Here is a 13250-nt window from a genome sequence, read left to right on the forward strand (position 1 = left end):
ACGAAGCGAACAAACCTGCCGATAATACCCATTGTCACCCTATGGTATATGAAAATTGTATTAAAATAGATCAGTTCTACAGGAAAGTCACTGAAAAGTCGCTCTTTTACGAATGTCTAAGCTAATAAATATGGACACGGACTACCTTCGAAAAATACCAATTGGTATTCACCATGAATCATCTATCCTATCATAGGATGCGAATACATGGTTCGAATCACACTTTTCATTTCTTTTTTTATTTTGATCTATATATCATTTTTCGTCGCCTTAAATCGATTCAAACATGTTTAGGAAGGTAATTCTTTCTAATTCGAAATCTTGTATTTTTTTTTTTGTAAAAACCTAAATTTACAAAATCACGAATCAGAAAGTATCACTTTTCAAAACATATTTAAATTGATTCTAGATGACGAAAAATGATATTTGAATCATAATTGAAAAAAAAATGGTGTTGAGGGTCGTACTGAACAGCATTTTACTCGATTTTATTTTACCTGCACGTATTTCACTAAACCACCCAGGTTTATCATACACCCGATTCTTTTTTTGCACGGGTCTTGTTTTTGCAATAACTCAGTCATTTTTTAACCGATTCTCATGAAATTTTGTACACTGCTAGTACTAACCGTACTACATGTGTACAAAATTTTATGAAAATCGGTTAAAAAATGACTGAGTTATAGCAACAACCAGACTCGTGCAAAAAAAGAATCGGGTGTACACACATTTGTCGATTAAAACTTTGAACTTCCTAAATTTTTCTGAAATCTGTCCAAGTAACATTGTTAAGTCAAATAGACTATCAGAGGTCATTGAAACCTCCGAAGAACCGAAATAAAATTCTTTTGGTTTTATCATAGATTTAGAACCATCTGAAAACTAATAAGTCTTGAGCGTTTTAATTTCATTGAAAGACATTTTCCCAAAGTTCATCAAGATTCTTTCAAACAGGAACTCTGTAAACGGTTCCAGAAGATTTTCTATGAATCAATTAGTATTTTCCTACCAACATTTTTTTTAAACTTCCTTCTGGACAGCTGCTGATTCTTTTCTACAAAAAAAAAATCTTTAAAAACGCGAGTACTAATTTTTACTGGAACTTTTTCTGAAGTAAGGGCAGGTTTATCGCAATTATCTCCAGCTTTTGTTAAGAACATATTCATGAACTATTTATGAGATTCCGCAAAACTAAAGCACCTCAAACTATCGCTTGGAAGTTTTTCGAAAATTCTTATAAAATCCGGAAACTTCGCCTAAACATTCTAGCATATTTTACAATATAAAGACGAAAAGTTTGAAAGAGTAAAGCGCATTGCCAGAAACTTCTCCAATCCTTCGAACAGTAACCTATCTCAAAAATCTATCAAAAATGACACCAAACATTTTGCATAATCTGCCTAATAAATCAGTATCACTACAAACAACTAGAAACAATAAAAAATAGTCGTTCACCACATGTACAGTTGAATTTTTAGATTAAATTATTTGCCATTAGAATTCCCCTGGTCGACTAGGAAATTTCCTGATTATTCTCGAATTTTTTTAGGTCAAGTTTTCTGATACTTCGAGATTTTCCAGTTTTTTTTTAAGTAGACACCCTGATAAAACCATTTTGACTTCTTGGTATGCGATTTCTGTAAACCACGTTGGTTTGTTTATTATGAATTCAACTACGTCAAAGACTTTCAATGCCATACTTTCCGCAACAATCCACCCCAAATAGAACTCACTAAACTTCAAACTTCTCATTTTTAGATGGCCTTGTGGACTGCGAGGACCCCGAGTGCTGCGGAAGCCACTCGTGCAAAACCAGCCAACTGTGCGTCTCCGCTCCGAAACCGATCGACGTGCTCCTGCGGAAGCAACCGCCCGCCATCACGGCGTCCTTCTTCGAGCGGATGAAGTTCCTCATCGACGAGGGCAGCCTGCAGAACTACGCCAAGCTGGAAACGTTCAACGAAAGGTAAGTTCCCCTTGCACGCGCGATAAAAAGTTCAGTTCAACGTATTTTGTGTTCATTGTTTCGGTTTTTTTTTTCTTTTTTGTTTCGGATGCAAATCGATCCGATCGATTGGCCAAACAACACCGTCCCGGTGTGTAAATACTAATTAAAACGATTGGTTTCAATGACTGACCGCGCACCAACAACGGCGCGTCGGCTGCCGGGCGGAAGTTTCGGCAGTGCGAAAGGTGCCGGATCCGGTCACTCGAAAGTCAAACACCGATTTTCACGCTTTCGTTTGGATTTATTTTGTTTTTTTTTTTTTTGTTAATTTCTGTTGAGCTCATTTTTCGACATAAATGATGCGAGAGATAGCTAAAAGGATACTGATACTGATGTTATAATTACTATATAAATATATTATGTTGTGCCCCCGTCTATTTATACATCCTCCTGCTAATTGCCATTTGTTTTATTTTAAATGTTCCGCATAAATATTATTGTTACCAACAGAGTGAGAGAAACAGAAAAAAATAGTTAAACCGTCAATCAGAGAATCAAGTTGAAAGTTCCGAAGAGAGTTGAAAGTCAGAAGAGAAACCTTCGTCCGGGTGATACGAGCAAAAACGAAACAAAAAATACCCAACGGCATTAATAGCACAAACAAATGCATACATTATTTATCATAAATTAATACATTAAATATTAACATTTCAACCGAAGCCATTCCGTCTGCTCTTCGGGCCACACTTTCCAATAAAAATCAGTATCGGCAATAATCTGGACACGCAAACGCGACAGTAACTCTGCAAAGGACACGTTAAAATGGATAACTGTTGATTTCACCTAAAATCTTGTTCGTTTTGACAAAGATATTCAAACATTCTGAATATGCATATATCGCACAACAAAAAAAAAAACTAAAAGTACTCAACGACATAAACATTGACTCTACCCTATTTGGCATAATGCTATTTAGCATAACGCTGTTTGGCATAATGGCATTTGGCATAATGGTCATTTAGCATAATAGCCATTTAGCATAATGGCCATTTGGCATAATGCCGTTTGGCATAATGCCGATTGGCATAATACAAAGACCAACCTTCTTGGTAAGAATGTGCATAATCCTTGTTATGCCAAATGGTCGTTATGCCAAATGGCTTTTATGCCAAATGGCATTATGCCAAATGGGGTAGAGCCCTCTTAAATCAGTTAATCAAAACTGATGAAATTTTGCAAGAAAGTGTTTTTATAAGATGCACGACTGCTTGCGAAATTCTTTCGACTGTAGCTGACAAGAACAATGTACATAATTGTTAAAAAGACTTGAAGCACCTCTTTTTGTTGCTTGAGATACAGCTAAGTTAACTGCACCGATTTTTGTGAGATTTGGCTCAAATATTAAAAAAAAACTTTCATCAAAACGTTTCCAGAATATCTTTGTTCAATTTCACTGGCTCATTGCGGAGTTATTACCGAATAGCTGTGTCCAAATTATTGCAGATACACTCTTAAATCACCCTACAAACAGCAGTTCAGCTCCCGTGATAATCTCCGGAAAGTAGCCATTTCGATGAATTGACGGCTGGCAGCAGTGACGCTGTGACCAGTACCGGGCGTCTCCATCGTCCTCCCACCACCACGATCCAGCAACAGCAGCGATCCCGCCCCGTGGTCGCTCGTTAGCTTCTCAAAACGCCAACCAGCTCAGCAGCTCCCGAGTGTTATAAAAAATTAATTTATACCAATCGCACGATGATTATAACACCGCTTAATGCGATAATATTTTAATTATTGCCATTGTTGGTATTATGGCGCGGAATCCCCGGCTCATTGCTGCAACACTGATTGCTCGTTGGACTCAAATAAACCGAAGTTATTGACGAGGTTTTTGTTTATGCGCCGGCCAAATTAGCGGTATAATGCCGTTTTCTGTTATTGGATCAGCTACAGTGACTGGAAAAATTTAAGATCTACCATTTAGTAGCTGCAGTTTTTAGTCAAAAACTAAGTTCATCCATTTCACACTGTTTTGAAATTGTGCTAGAAAAGATTTTGAAAAATTCGTCGTGTTCTGATAAGATTAAGAAGGTTATTCAAAACTTAGATATGTTAGAAATAAAGATCCCTTGAGCATTTTAAGAATAAAAACATCAAAAAAGCATTCATGTAAAAATTGATTACACTTTAGAACGAACTGTTTATTTTATCTTATTTGTCTAGTCTAGTCTAGTCTATATATTTACACCACCACCTCTTGGAAGAATCTTGGAAAATGATAAAATCGACTACTTTTATCATTTTTCTTGTCATTATTGATACTTGCAAGATATCAAAGATGCATGACAGGTATGGAACGGCCAGTCACCATACAACGGTGACATCTCGTCAGTCACTCCATATAGTATATTATATAGATGTGAAGTAACAACGTTGGGAGTGACGTTGCTAAGAAAGTTACTGTCACTCCATCGAAGCTCTTCTTTCTGCTATGGGACATAGGAATTTGCGCCTAATGTTCTAACTCAAAAGCCTAGACATTAGCGCTATTGCTCGTATCTTTCGTGACATATCTAAATTAAAAAAAAACGTTATCAAACCTATCAGATCGCAAAAATGGCTGAACACCTAAACTCTAACGCAAATAAAATAACAGTGTAAACTGCGTGCTGAGCATGCATTTATGCATGTAGTTTTTGAGTACAAACTATAGCCACGTACATAACGGAGCTGTTATTTTGCAGGTCACTGCAACATGTTGCTGTAGTGTTTATTTTTCCACTGACTGATGATTAATCAATTTCGTCGCTGCTCGTTTGCATTGGAAATGAGCCATTTATTTGATCGTCGGCAGTCCTCAAATTCAATCCCAATAATTCAGCCCACCTAAGCAACCACGTCATTTCATTTGCGTTCGATTTTTCTTGCAACTTATTTCCATGGACTGCTACGATTATGCACACCGGTGGTGCTGGTTGTTGTAAAACTTCAACAAATTAACTTTTGCGTCCAAAATCCCTGACTCATCTGCGATAAATTGTGACCGATAGCCCACACCAGTAAGCGCCAACCGAGGTCATCTTTTATTAACAGGCTGATAAATTATGGACGACTCTCTCATGAATGACGCTGGTACGCTGGTTATGCGTTTCACGCCATCAATGACCAGAATTCTGACGAATTGCCTGGGCGGCTGACCCCTGCGTTGAAATTTATCTCATTTTCATACACGCCCATACGGGGGGATCAACCATTTGCACAAAGTTAATCTCCGTGCATAATTTATGGCATTAACTCCCATTTGAGCAGCGTTCGTCCTATTTTCCGGTCGACCCCTCGACGACTTTCCCTTCGAGCTTCAATCAGTTTACCATCAATACGACCTGCAGCGGGAGAGATAAATTTTAGATTGAATTTTGGAAATTATCGCATTTCGTTCCGATAATTGAATTGAGCGCTGGAGCGGTGTTAAGTAATTCCCCCTTCTATCTCCACCAAATCCCCAATATTTTCACACGCATTTTCTATGCATACAAGTGCGAATCGCGCAATTCTCTTCACTAACCTCAGCGCCAAACTAACCCCATCGAAACTAATCAGAATCGCCTCTCCCGTCCATCCAAACACAACGACGAGCTTTAACCCACAGATTCTAACACAAATGCTTTTCTCCTTCATCTCTTTTTTCTTCTAAACTAACCTCAACTGTAATCTGTGACTGTGTGTGAATGTGCAGCGTTTTTTGGAATCATTTTAACGCAAGGTAAGACTCCATCGGAAGAACTAACCAAACTCGCTCGAACCACATCAACTAACCCCTTTCTCGACGACCATTAAAAACGTACGACGAAAAACGGTCTACGAAACAAGAGATTTGCGGAATAGAATTTTTAATTAGTACAGTACTCACTAGTAGAAAACTCCCAGGTTTCCCCCCTTTCCCATCCTCCCCCCTTCGAACCGAGAACAGCTCCAACTAACAATTAGAGACACACACACAGACACGTAAAAGCAACGAAAAAAGCATACTAACCCAAATTGTACCACCGGCTCTAATGTTCGCTCTGTGGAAACTGCAGAAGCGGAAACAAAAACTAAGCGCCGCTTTCTCTTTTGTTCCCCATGCAGTCATTTTCCATTCTATAGAGAATAAGACCCCACCTCTCCACCCGCCCCCCGAAAAAAAAGGAACGGAACCAAACCCACTATTCATTATCTCAACAACCATTCACTCGCCCCCCTACCCCTTGTCCATCATTATCTCTTCAGTTTTGTGTACCGTGACAAGTTTTATGTTTTATGTTGTACTTTCAACCGAAAGAAATGCTGAATGCTCATTTGTTTTTGTGTTGTTTGTTATTTCTGTGTGTTATATGTATGTTCTGTATATTTACGTAAACAAAAAATACAAGCAAGCCGAAACGTCGACAGTATCCGAAATTTGATGACAAACTTGAGAAAAAACAAAAACGAAGAAAAGTAGGCCTCGTTGTTAAAGTTCGACATCGGACGGCTCAACACAGCAGTAGGCGACTTGGACCAGTGCCCGAGAAACGTATGTCAATGGGTTTTTATTACGTACTGCAGTGTGTTATGCACAAATTTACGAATACCCACGCAACTGTGCATTTTAGGATGATCCAGACGGAAAAAAAGTCAAATCCGAAAATTTCAATGTCGAATTCCTTAATGTTACGAACCCCCAGAAGCTACTTTGAATATTTGAAGTTTGTAAAAAAATAGTCCTAAGGCGGTCCAAAAGTAGTTCAAAATGGGTGCTTTACCAGATAATCCGATTTTTTTAATTTTTTTTTTTTTGACTACTAACTTGAAGTCACATTGAAGTGTAATTTTCAACGCGTTGTACAAAATACAACAGAGTAATCACTCGAGGGTTAAAGCTAATTCTCCACCTGAAATCCGTTCCTATCGGTAAACTTTCACCAGAAGTGTAGCGTAGAACTCTCAAATCAAACCTTTTTCGCGAGGTGCTAAAGATTGAAGATGACACGGAACCATAAAGAAGTTGAAGATTCTTCCGGATGAATATTCGGAAGTTAATTCTAGAAGAGTTTTGGAACCCATACTAAAGGAACAAGAGGGATCAAGCAGATATTTCCGACAAACCAATGATGCCGATTAAGATACTGCAAATTCAAGGTAAACGTGGATCAATCTGGGAATTGAAATCCATTCATTCAGAAGTTGGTCCACGAAGATTTCTCAAGAAATTCCGTCAGAGTTGCTTCCTGGAACTACTTCAGAGACCGCTTGAAAATCATTCCAAGATTTCTCACACGCTCCTTCCGTTTTTTTTTTTTGTTTCATGGTGTTTGTGGGGTGTGAATATAGTTTAGTGTTATTCCCCTTGCGTGTCCTTCCCCTAACAAACATCATTGACAACCAGCACTATGACGAGGTTATCAGTGTGAAGCTACCTGATTTAGGAGAGGAGCTTTGGCGGAGCAAGTCGCCTTCATCGTGTGATTCCGTATTATGCCAAGTGATTCTACTGTAGTTTGCTAAGATAATTGGGAACGGATTAGTCCAGTGTAAAGTGCGAGAAATAAGTATAATGACAGAGCCGTTTTCCATACAAAATAATCATGTTTAGGAATCAAAATCTCTTTTTCTAGCGATTCGATTGTTATGGAATTTTGGCTGCAACCTTAAAATAACTAGAATTTTGGCTAGAAATATAAATCATCATCCATGAAAACGTTTATATCGACTTTCCAGATTCACATAAATATAAAGACACTATTTCCATATAAAAATGTGTCTATATATTTATTTGAATCTGAAAAGTCGATATAAACGTGTTTATGGATGATGATTTATATTTCTAGCCAAAATTCTAGTTATTTTAAGGTTGCAGCCAAAATTCCTCCTCCTCTCCTCTTCTTGGCGTATGAGCACTTCCACAGTTATTAACTGAGAGCTTCCTCTGCCAATGACCATTTTGCATGTGTATATCGTGTGGCAGGCACGAAGATACTCTATGCCCAAGGAAGTCAAGGAAATTTCCTTTACGAAAAGATCCTGGACCGACCGGGAATCGAACCCGTCACCCTCAGCATGGTCATGCTGAATACCCGTGCGTTTACCGCCTCGGCTATATGGGCCCTTCAAAGCCAAAATTCCATCAAAATTCCATAACAACCGAATCGCTAGAAAAAGAGATTTTAATCCCTAAACATGATTATTTTGTATGAAAAACGGCTCTGTCATCATACTTATTTTTCGCACTGTACACAGTAAATAATTTTGTAATTTCCAGGCGCGTAATTTCTAGCGATGTATCCATTTCCGAACGTAATCTCACTCGGATACATCGTTTTCCAACAATTATTACACCATGCGCACCGTAGTTGGCACCGGAAAGTGTCAACAAACCCATTCCAGCAGATACCTAGAAGCAGTACCATATTTATCATCCACTTTCTAACTTGGTGAAATAGCCGAGAGGTAAGGGATATGCTTCACAATCAACGGATCTGTGTACGACCATGCCAATATTTTACTTATATATATATATTTTTTTTTATTATAGAGGTTTTAAACCTAGGTTCATTCGCCTCTATTTTACTTATATATGATTCATCAATCGTTCCGGTTCTAGCGATTGCTAGACCCGCTTTCAAGCTACGGCGGCTAATTTGCTGTGTGGAAAGGATGTAATGTGTACATCACTTTCACGACGCGACTGATGTGCAGCGAAAGTGATGTGATATCACAAGATTTTTTTTCTGTGTATTGCGCAATACTCACAGTATTTAACTTTGAATTTCTCCCGGAGGTTCTTCCGGATTCCTATCAGCCTTTTTTCCAATATTCAAGCAATTCTTTCTTTTCTTTGAAAATCTTCCTGGATTTCCTGACTTCGGACCTATTTCCAACCTTTCTCCTGAATTTATTCCGGAGGTAATCCCGCTCTGCTTCCAGAGTCACTTACGGGATTTTATCTGAAGTTCCTCCTACGTTTTCTGTCCAGGAAATTTGCTTGAGATTTGCCCCACGATTTATCCCCGGATTTCTAGATAAGTTTCTATCAGGATATTACTCAGAAGTTGTCCCGAAATGTCTGTTAACATTTCTCGCGGAATTCATACTGAATGATTTTCGGTGATTCTTTTCTGTGTTCTTTGCGGGATTTCCCCATAATTTCTAGAGGATTTGTTCCTGGTATTTCCTCTAGAATGTCTAACTGGGATTTCTTGCAGTGATCATTCTGAGATTTTCCCGGAATCCCTACCTAAAATATTCCCGGGGTTCTGAGTATACCTTTTGGTATTTCTCTACAAGTTTCTCCTGAAGTTGCTACCAGCATTTTTCTAGGATTAGTTCTCGGAATACCACCTGATTGTGGTGTTAGAAATACCCCGAAGAATATTGGGATGAATACTGGTCAAATCTCACGAGAAACTCCAGGAATTATTATTGCCTTTATTAAGGAGATTTTTAGCCCGCGGCTGATTCATCTCCCTCTCTAGAAAAAATTGTTGAAGGAAACCCGAAAAGAACTTTGGAAGAAATCCCGAGAAAAACTAGGACGTCTTTGAAAAATTCTTTAGATGATATATTAGGGAACTTTCCGGGTGGATATAGTAAGCAAATTCTGGAAAGAAGTCTGAAAACCTCTAAAAGAAAACCCAGGAGTAACTTCATGAGATATTCCGGAAAATTCCTAGGGAGAACTTTTGCAGGAATCTCGCAAAATCCCGGAAAAAAAAAACATTGTAAAGTTGTCCCGGAAAACCAGTAAAAAAATCCCTGAAGGAACTTGTGAAACGATTTCCACAAGGAATACCGTCAGAAATTCCGGAGGCTTATCGAACACAGCTCTGAGAGAAATCCCAGGTACTTCTGCAGAAACTACGTCAAACGCCGGAAAAAATGTCGAAAGGAACTTTAGGAGCAAATCCGGCAACACTTCTGAACAGAATGTTGGGAGAAACTCCTGGAGAAATCCTGAAAAAAAAACTCCGGTAATCTTCCAGGAAAACCAATCCCTAGATAAATTAAAGGATCGTGGAAAGAATACAGTAAAAAAAACTACGATAAATTTAAAATAAGGAATAAGGAATTCCGGAAGGAATTTAAAAATGAATTCTAGTTAAAATTTCAGATGAAATTCTCAAATCATTTTGGAACGAATCTCTGAGATCAAAATAGCCAGGACAACTTGAGCTTGTTAACCAATCTATATAAATCTTTTTTTGACAAAGATTATCAACGACCCAAAGTTTTTTCAAGTAAAATATGCTGATCAAATAGGAATGCGTCTTTAAATTTTTTTCATACTTTGTTTTTAAGACGCCTGTAAAATTTCTCTGGCCTCCAACACAGTTCTTCGGTATTTCTGTGTTTTTGCGGATCCTGGTTTTCTAGGGTCTTTTTTCGGATAGTAGACTCCCTGTTTCCAGTAATCAGTCTTTCCGGCAAAGTGTCATTGAGGCAAAAGTTTTTCGGCCTTCTCAGAGAACTTCTCTCATGAGTCTTGGAATCGTGCATTGAGAAACCATCGAAGTACTACGTAAATGTTTAGAATGTTCTTCCTTTCTTTTTTTTAATTTCTGGTTTTATCTTTACCGTAATCCGGAGTTAAATTGATCACTTCAAAACAACTTGCAGATAAAGTTTGTAGTATTTCAAATATTGGAAAAAAACTTTAAGTTAAATAACTTAAAAAATCAAAAAATTGGAAATGGACATTTTTTTTATTATCGTACAATTTGGGCCGAAGGGTCTCAGATTTTCATAATTTTTTTCCACAGGCTAGGCTAATGAATATATGAACAAAAAAAATTGAGAAAAATTCAGGGTCGCGTATTTTCTCGGAAAACTCAGACGGAAATTCTTTGTTTTCCCCTGACACTACTAACTTTGAAAAATCATAACTCAAGAACGAAGCATCATAGAAACATTTTTTTTTTTTTGAAATGAAAGCAAATTTCAGAAATCCAAAAAAAAATATGAACTGGAAAAAGTTTTCCACAAAATTTTCCACAGTTGAGAAAATTCGTAAAGAATAGCCGGAAAAACAATGCCCGAATTCGTGAAAAATTTTCAAAATTTTTTTTTTTTTTTTTGAGAAGGATATTTTATAAGCTTTAATCGCTGAAATTTTTGGAATGCACTTTTTTTTCGTTTTTGAGGTATGACCAATTTTGCTGGAAAATGTCCAAATGTATCATATAAGCCTTTTCTTTGAAAAATTATAACTCAAGAACGAAACAACATAGAAACAAAGTTTTATAATAAAAATGAAAGCAAATTTTCTCAGGAATAAAAAAAATATGAAGTGGAAAAAGTTTTCCACAAAATCTTCTACCCTTGAGCAAATTCAAAAAGAAAAGCCGGAAAAACTATTCCCGAACTAGCGGAAAATTTTCAAAAAAACATTTTTGAGGAGGTAATTTCATAAGCTTTGATCGCTGAAATTTTTGGAATGGACTTTTTTTTCTTTCTTGAGTAATGGTCAATTTTGTGAAAAATAACCATGTACGCATATATTATACGGTCATTTTTCACATAATTGGCCATAACTCAAGAACGAAAAACAAGTGCATTCCAAAAATTATTGATGGATAAAGCTTATGAAACTATTTTCTCAAAAATATGTTTTTTGAAAATTTCCTGCGAGTTCGGGCATAGCTTTTTCGGCTTTTCTTTATGAATTTCCTCAACGGTGTAAAATTTTGTGGAAAACTTTTTCCATTTCAGAAAATTTGCTTTCATTTTCTAAAAAAAAACATTGTTTCTACGATGCTTCGTTCTTGAGTTATGATTTTTCAAAGAAAAGGCCTGTATGTCACATTTGGAAATTTTTCAACAAAATTGACCATAACTCAAAAACGAAAAAAAAGTGCATTCCAAAAATTTCAGCGATTAAAGCTTATGGAATAACCTTCTCGAAAATATTTGTACATTTTTTTACGAGTACACATCGGTTAGAATAGAAAAATCTCCTCTCCATTAAATATTGATCTTCTGAACAGGAATAACGCGTCAAAACTCGACTGTTGAATGACAAATTAAAATTTTGAAATTGACCTGAAGACCTAAACGCCTGAAGATATGCATTTTTTCTATAAAACTGACGAGTTCAACCACATAAGGTCATTTTTTTGCTTTTGAAAGCTTTTGAGACTGTTCAAGGTAATGTGAGCACAGTAAATTTACAGGTACTCCTAGTGGCAATCGATTGTTTAGTACCAACGGTTTCGGATACGTAAGAAACACTTGAATTATTGAACCGTTAAAAAAGAAATAGAAAACTGAATAGTTCACACTTATCTTTAAACATCTATGTACTGAAAAGTAGACACTCATCTCTAGACATCTATGAACTAGATAAGGTAATAATTTTATGATCATAACGACGTGTAGATGTTCTTCCATTTCAGCAATTTAGTCCGCGAATGATCAATTTTACCCCACTGACCAATTTGACCCTGGATTACGATACCTGGGAAATGATAAACATCCCAACCACTACGAAAGAGCACGCAAACGGAGCAAAAAAAATCCGAACCAACTGCGACCGCTATTTTTCATCGGTTGATTGGCTTGTGAAGCAAACTGACTGGTGATCGTTCATGCTCATTCACTGTAGCGAGTGTGAAAATGCGGAAATAATTTAGTGGATTTATTTGTTGCTCAAAACTTGTAAAAACAATCATTTGTTGGTATGGGAATGTTGTACGTAACGATTATAATCGATTTAATTTTAGTTTATGTCATTTGCAAAAATCAAGTATATTCAATGCCATATACGCCGGCGGAGATAAAGATTCAGAGAGCCACCACGCTGTTGAACAATCGTTTCTCACTCTCAGTAATAAACTTGATTGCTGATGTTCCCACTTACTTCTGAATCATGTTAGTCAATGAAGAGGCATATAGCAACCGCTCTGGTTTGAAAAGCGCTGGTCAAAGAAGAGCAAACTTTGCTTCGTGTAAGGAAAAATGCTTCATTTTTCAAGCACTGGCACCAGGTCATTGAACGGGTCCTGGTCAACTCATTGAAAATCTTTAAGAATCGTGAATAAAACTTATCATTTACTTTGCTGAAAATCTTTCAGGTTTGCAAAGTACACGAGAAAGATTCTATCAAAAGCTCTACAACAATGCTAACAAGGGAAGGGTTCGATGTTGTCCCCCGGGGATTTCAACCAAACTTTTTTGTGCCTCTAAAGTTTGTTTGCAAAATTGCAATGGGATTTCTTGATGTTTCTCCTTAAGCTTGATAGATCTAAACAAACGACCACGAGGCAAAAAATTTCGAAAAATGACTTCT

General features: G+C 37.1%; 1 protein-coding gene across 11 annotated transcripts in view; it reads left to right on the plus strand.

Annotated features, from left to right (window-relative positions):
* LOC109425970 (teneurin-m) overlaps positions 1–13250 on the plus strand; it is a 649264-nt gene that overhangs the window by 615093 nt on the left and 20921 nt on the right. For 9 of the 11 annotated variants that reach the window (XM_062856604.1, XM_062856606.1, XM_029876005.2 and 6 more), the window contains 2 exons: positions 1759–1966; positions 5685–5711. In XM_062856604.1, the coding sequence (XP_062712588.1) occupies positions 1759–1966; positions 5685–5711 (235 nt within the window). The remainder of the gene's footprint in view (positions 1–1758; positions 1967–5684; positions 5712–13250) is intronic. The other 2 variants (XM_029876007.2, XM_029876013.2) reach the window with 1 other exon arrangement.

This window comes from Aedes albopictus, chromosome 3 (assembly GCF_035046485.1).
Source record: "Aedes albopictus strain Foshan chromosome 3, AalbF5, whole genome shotgun sequence".
Taxonomy (NCBI): Eukaryota; Metazoa; Arthropoda; class Insecta; order Diptera; family Culicidae; genus Aedes; species Aedes albopictus.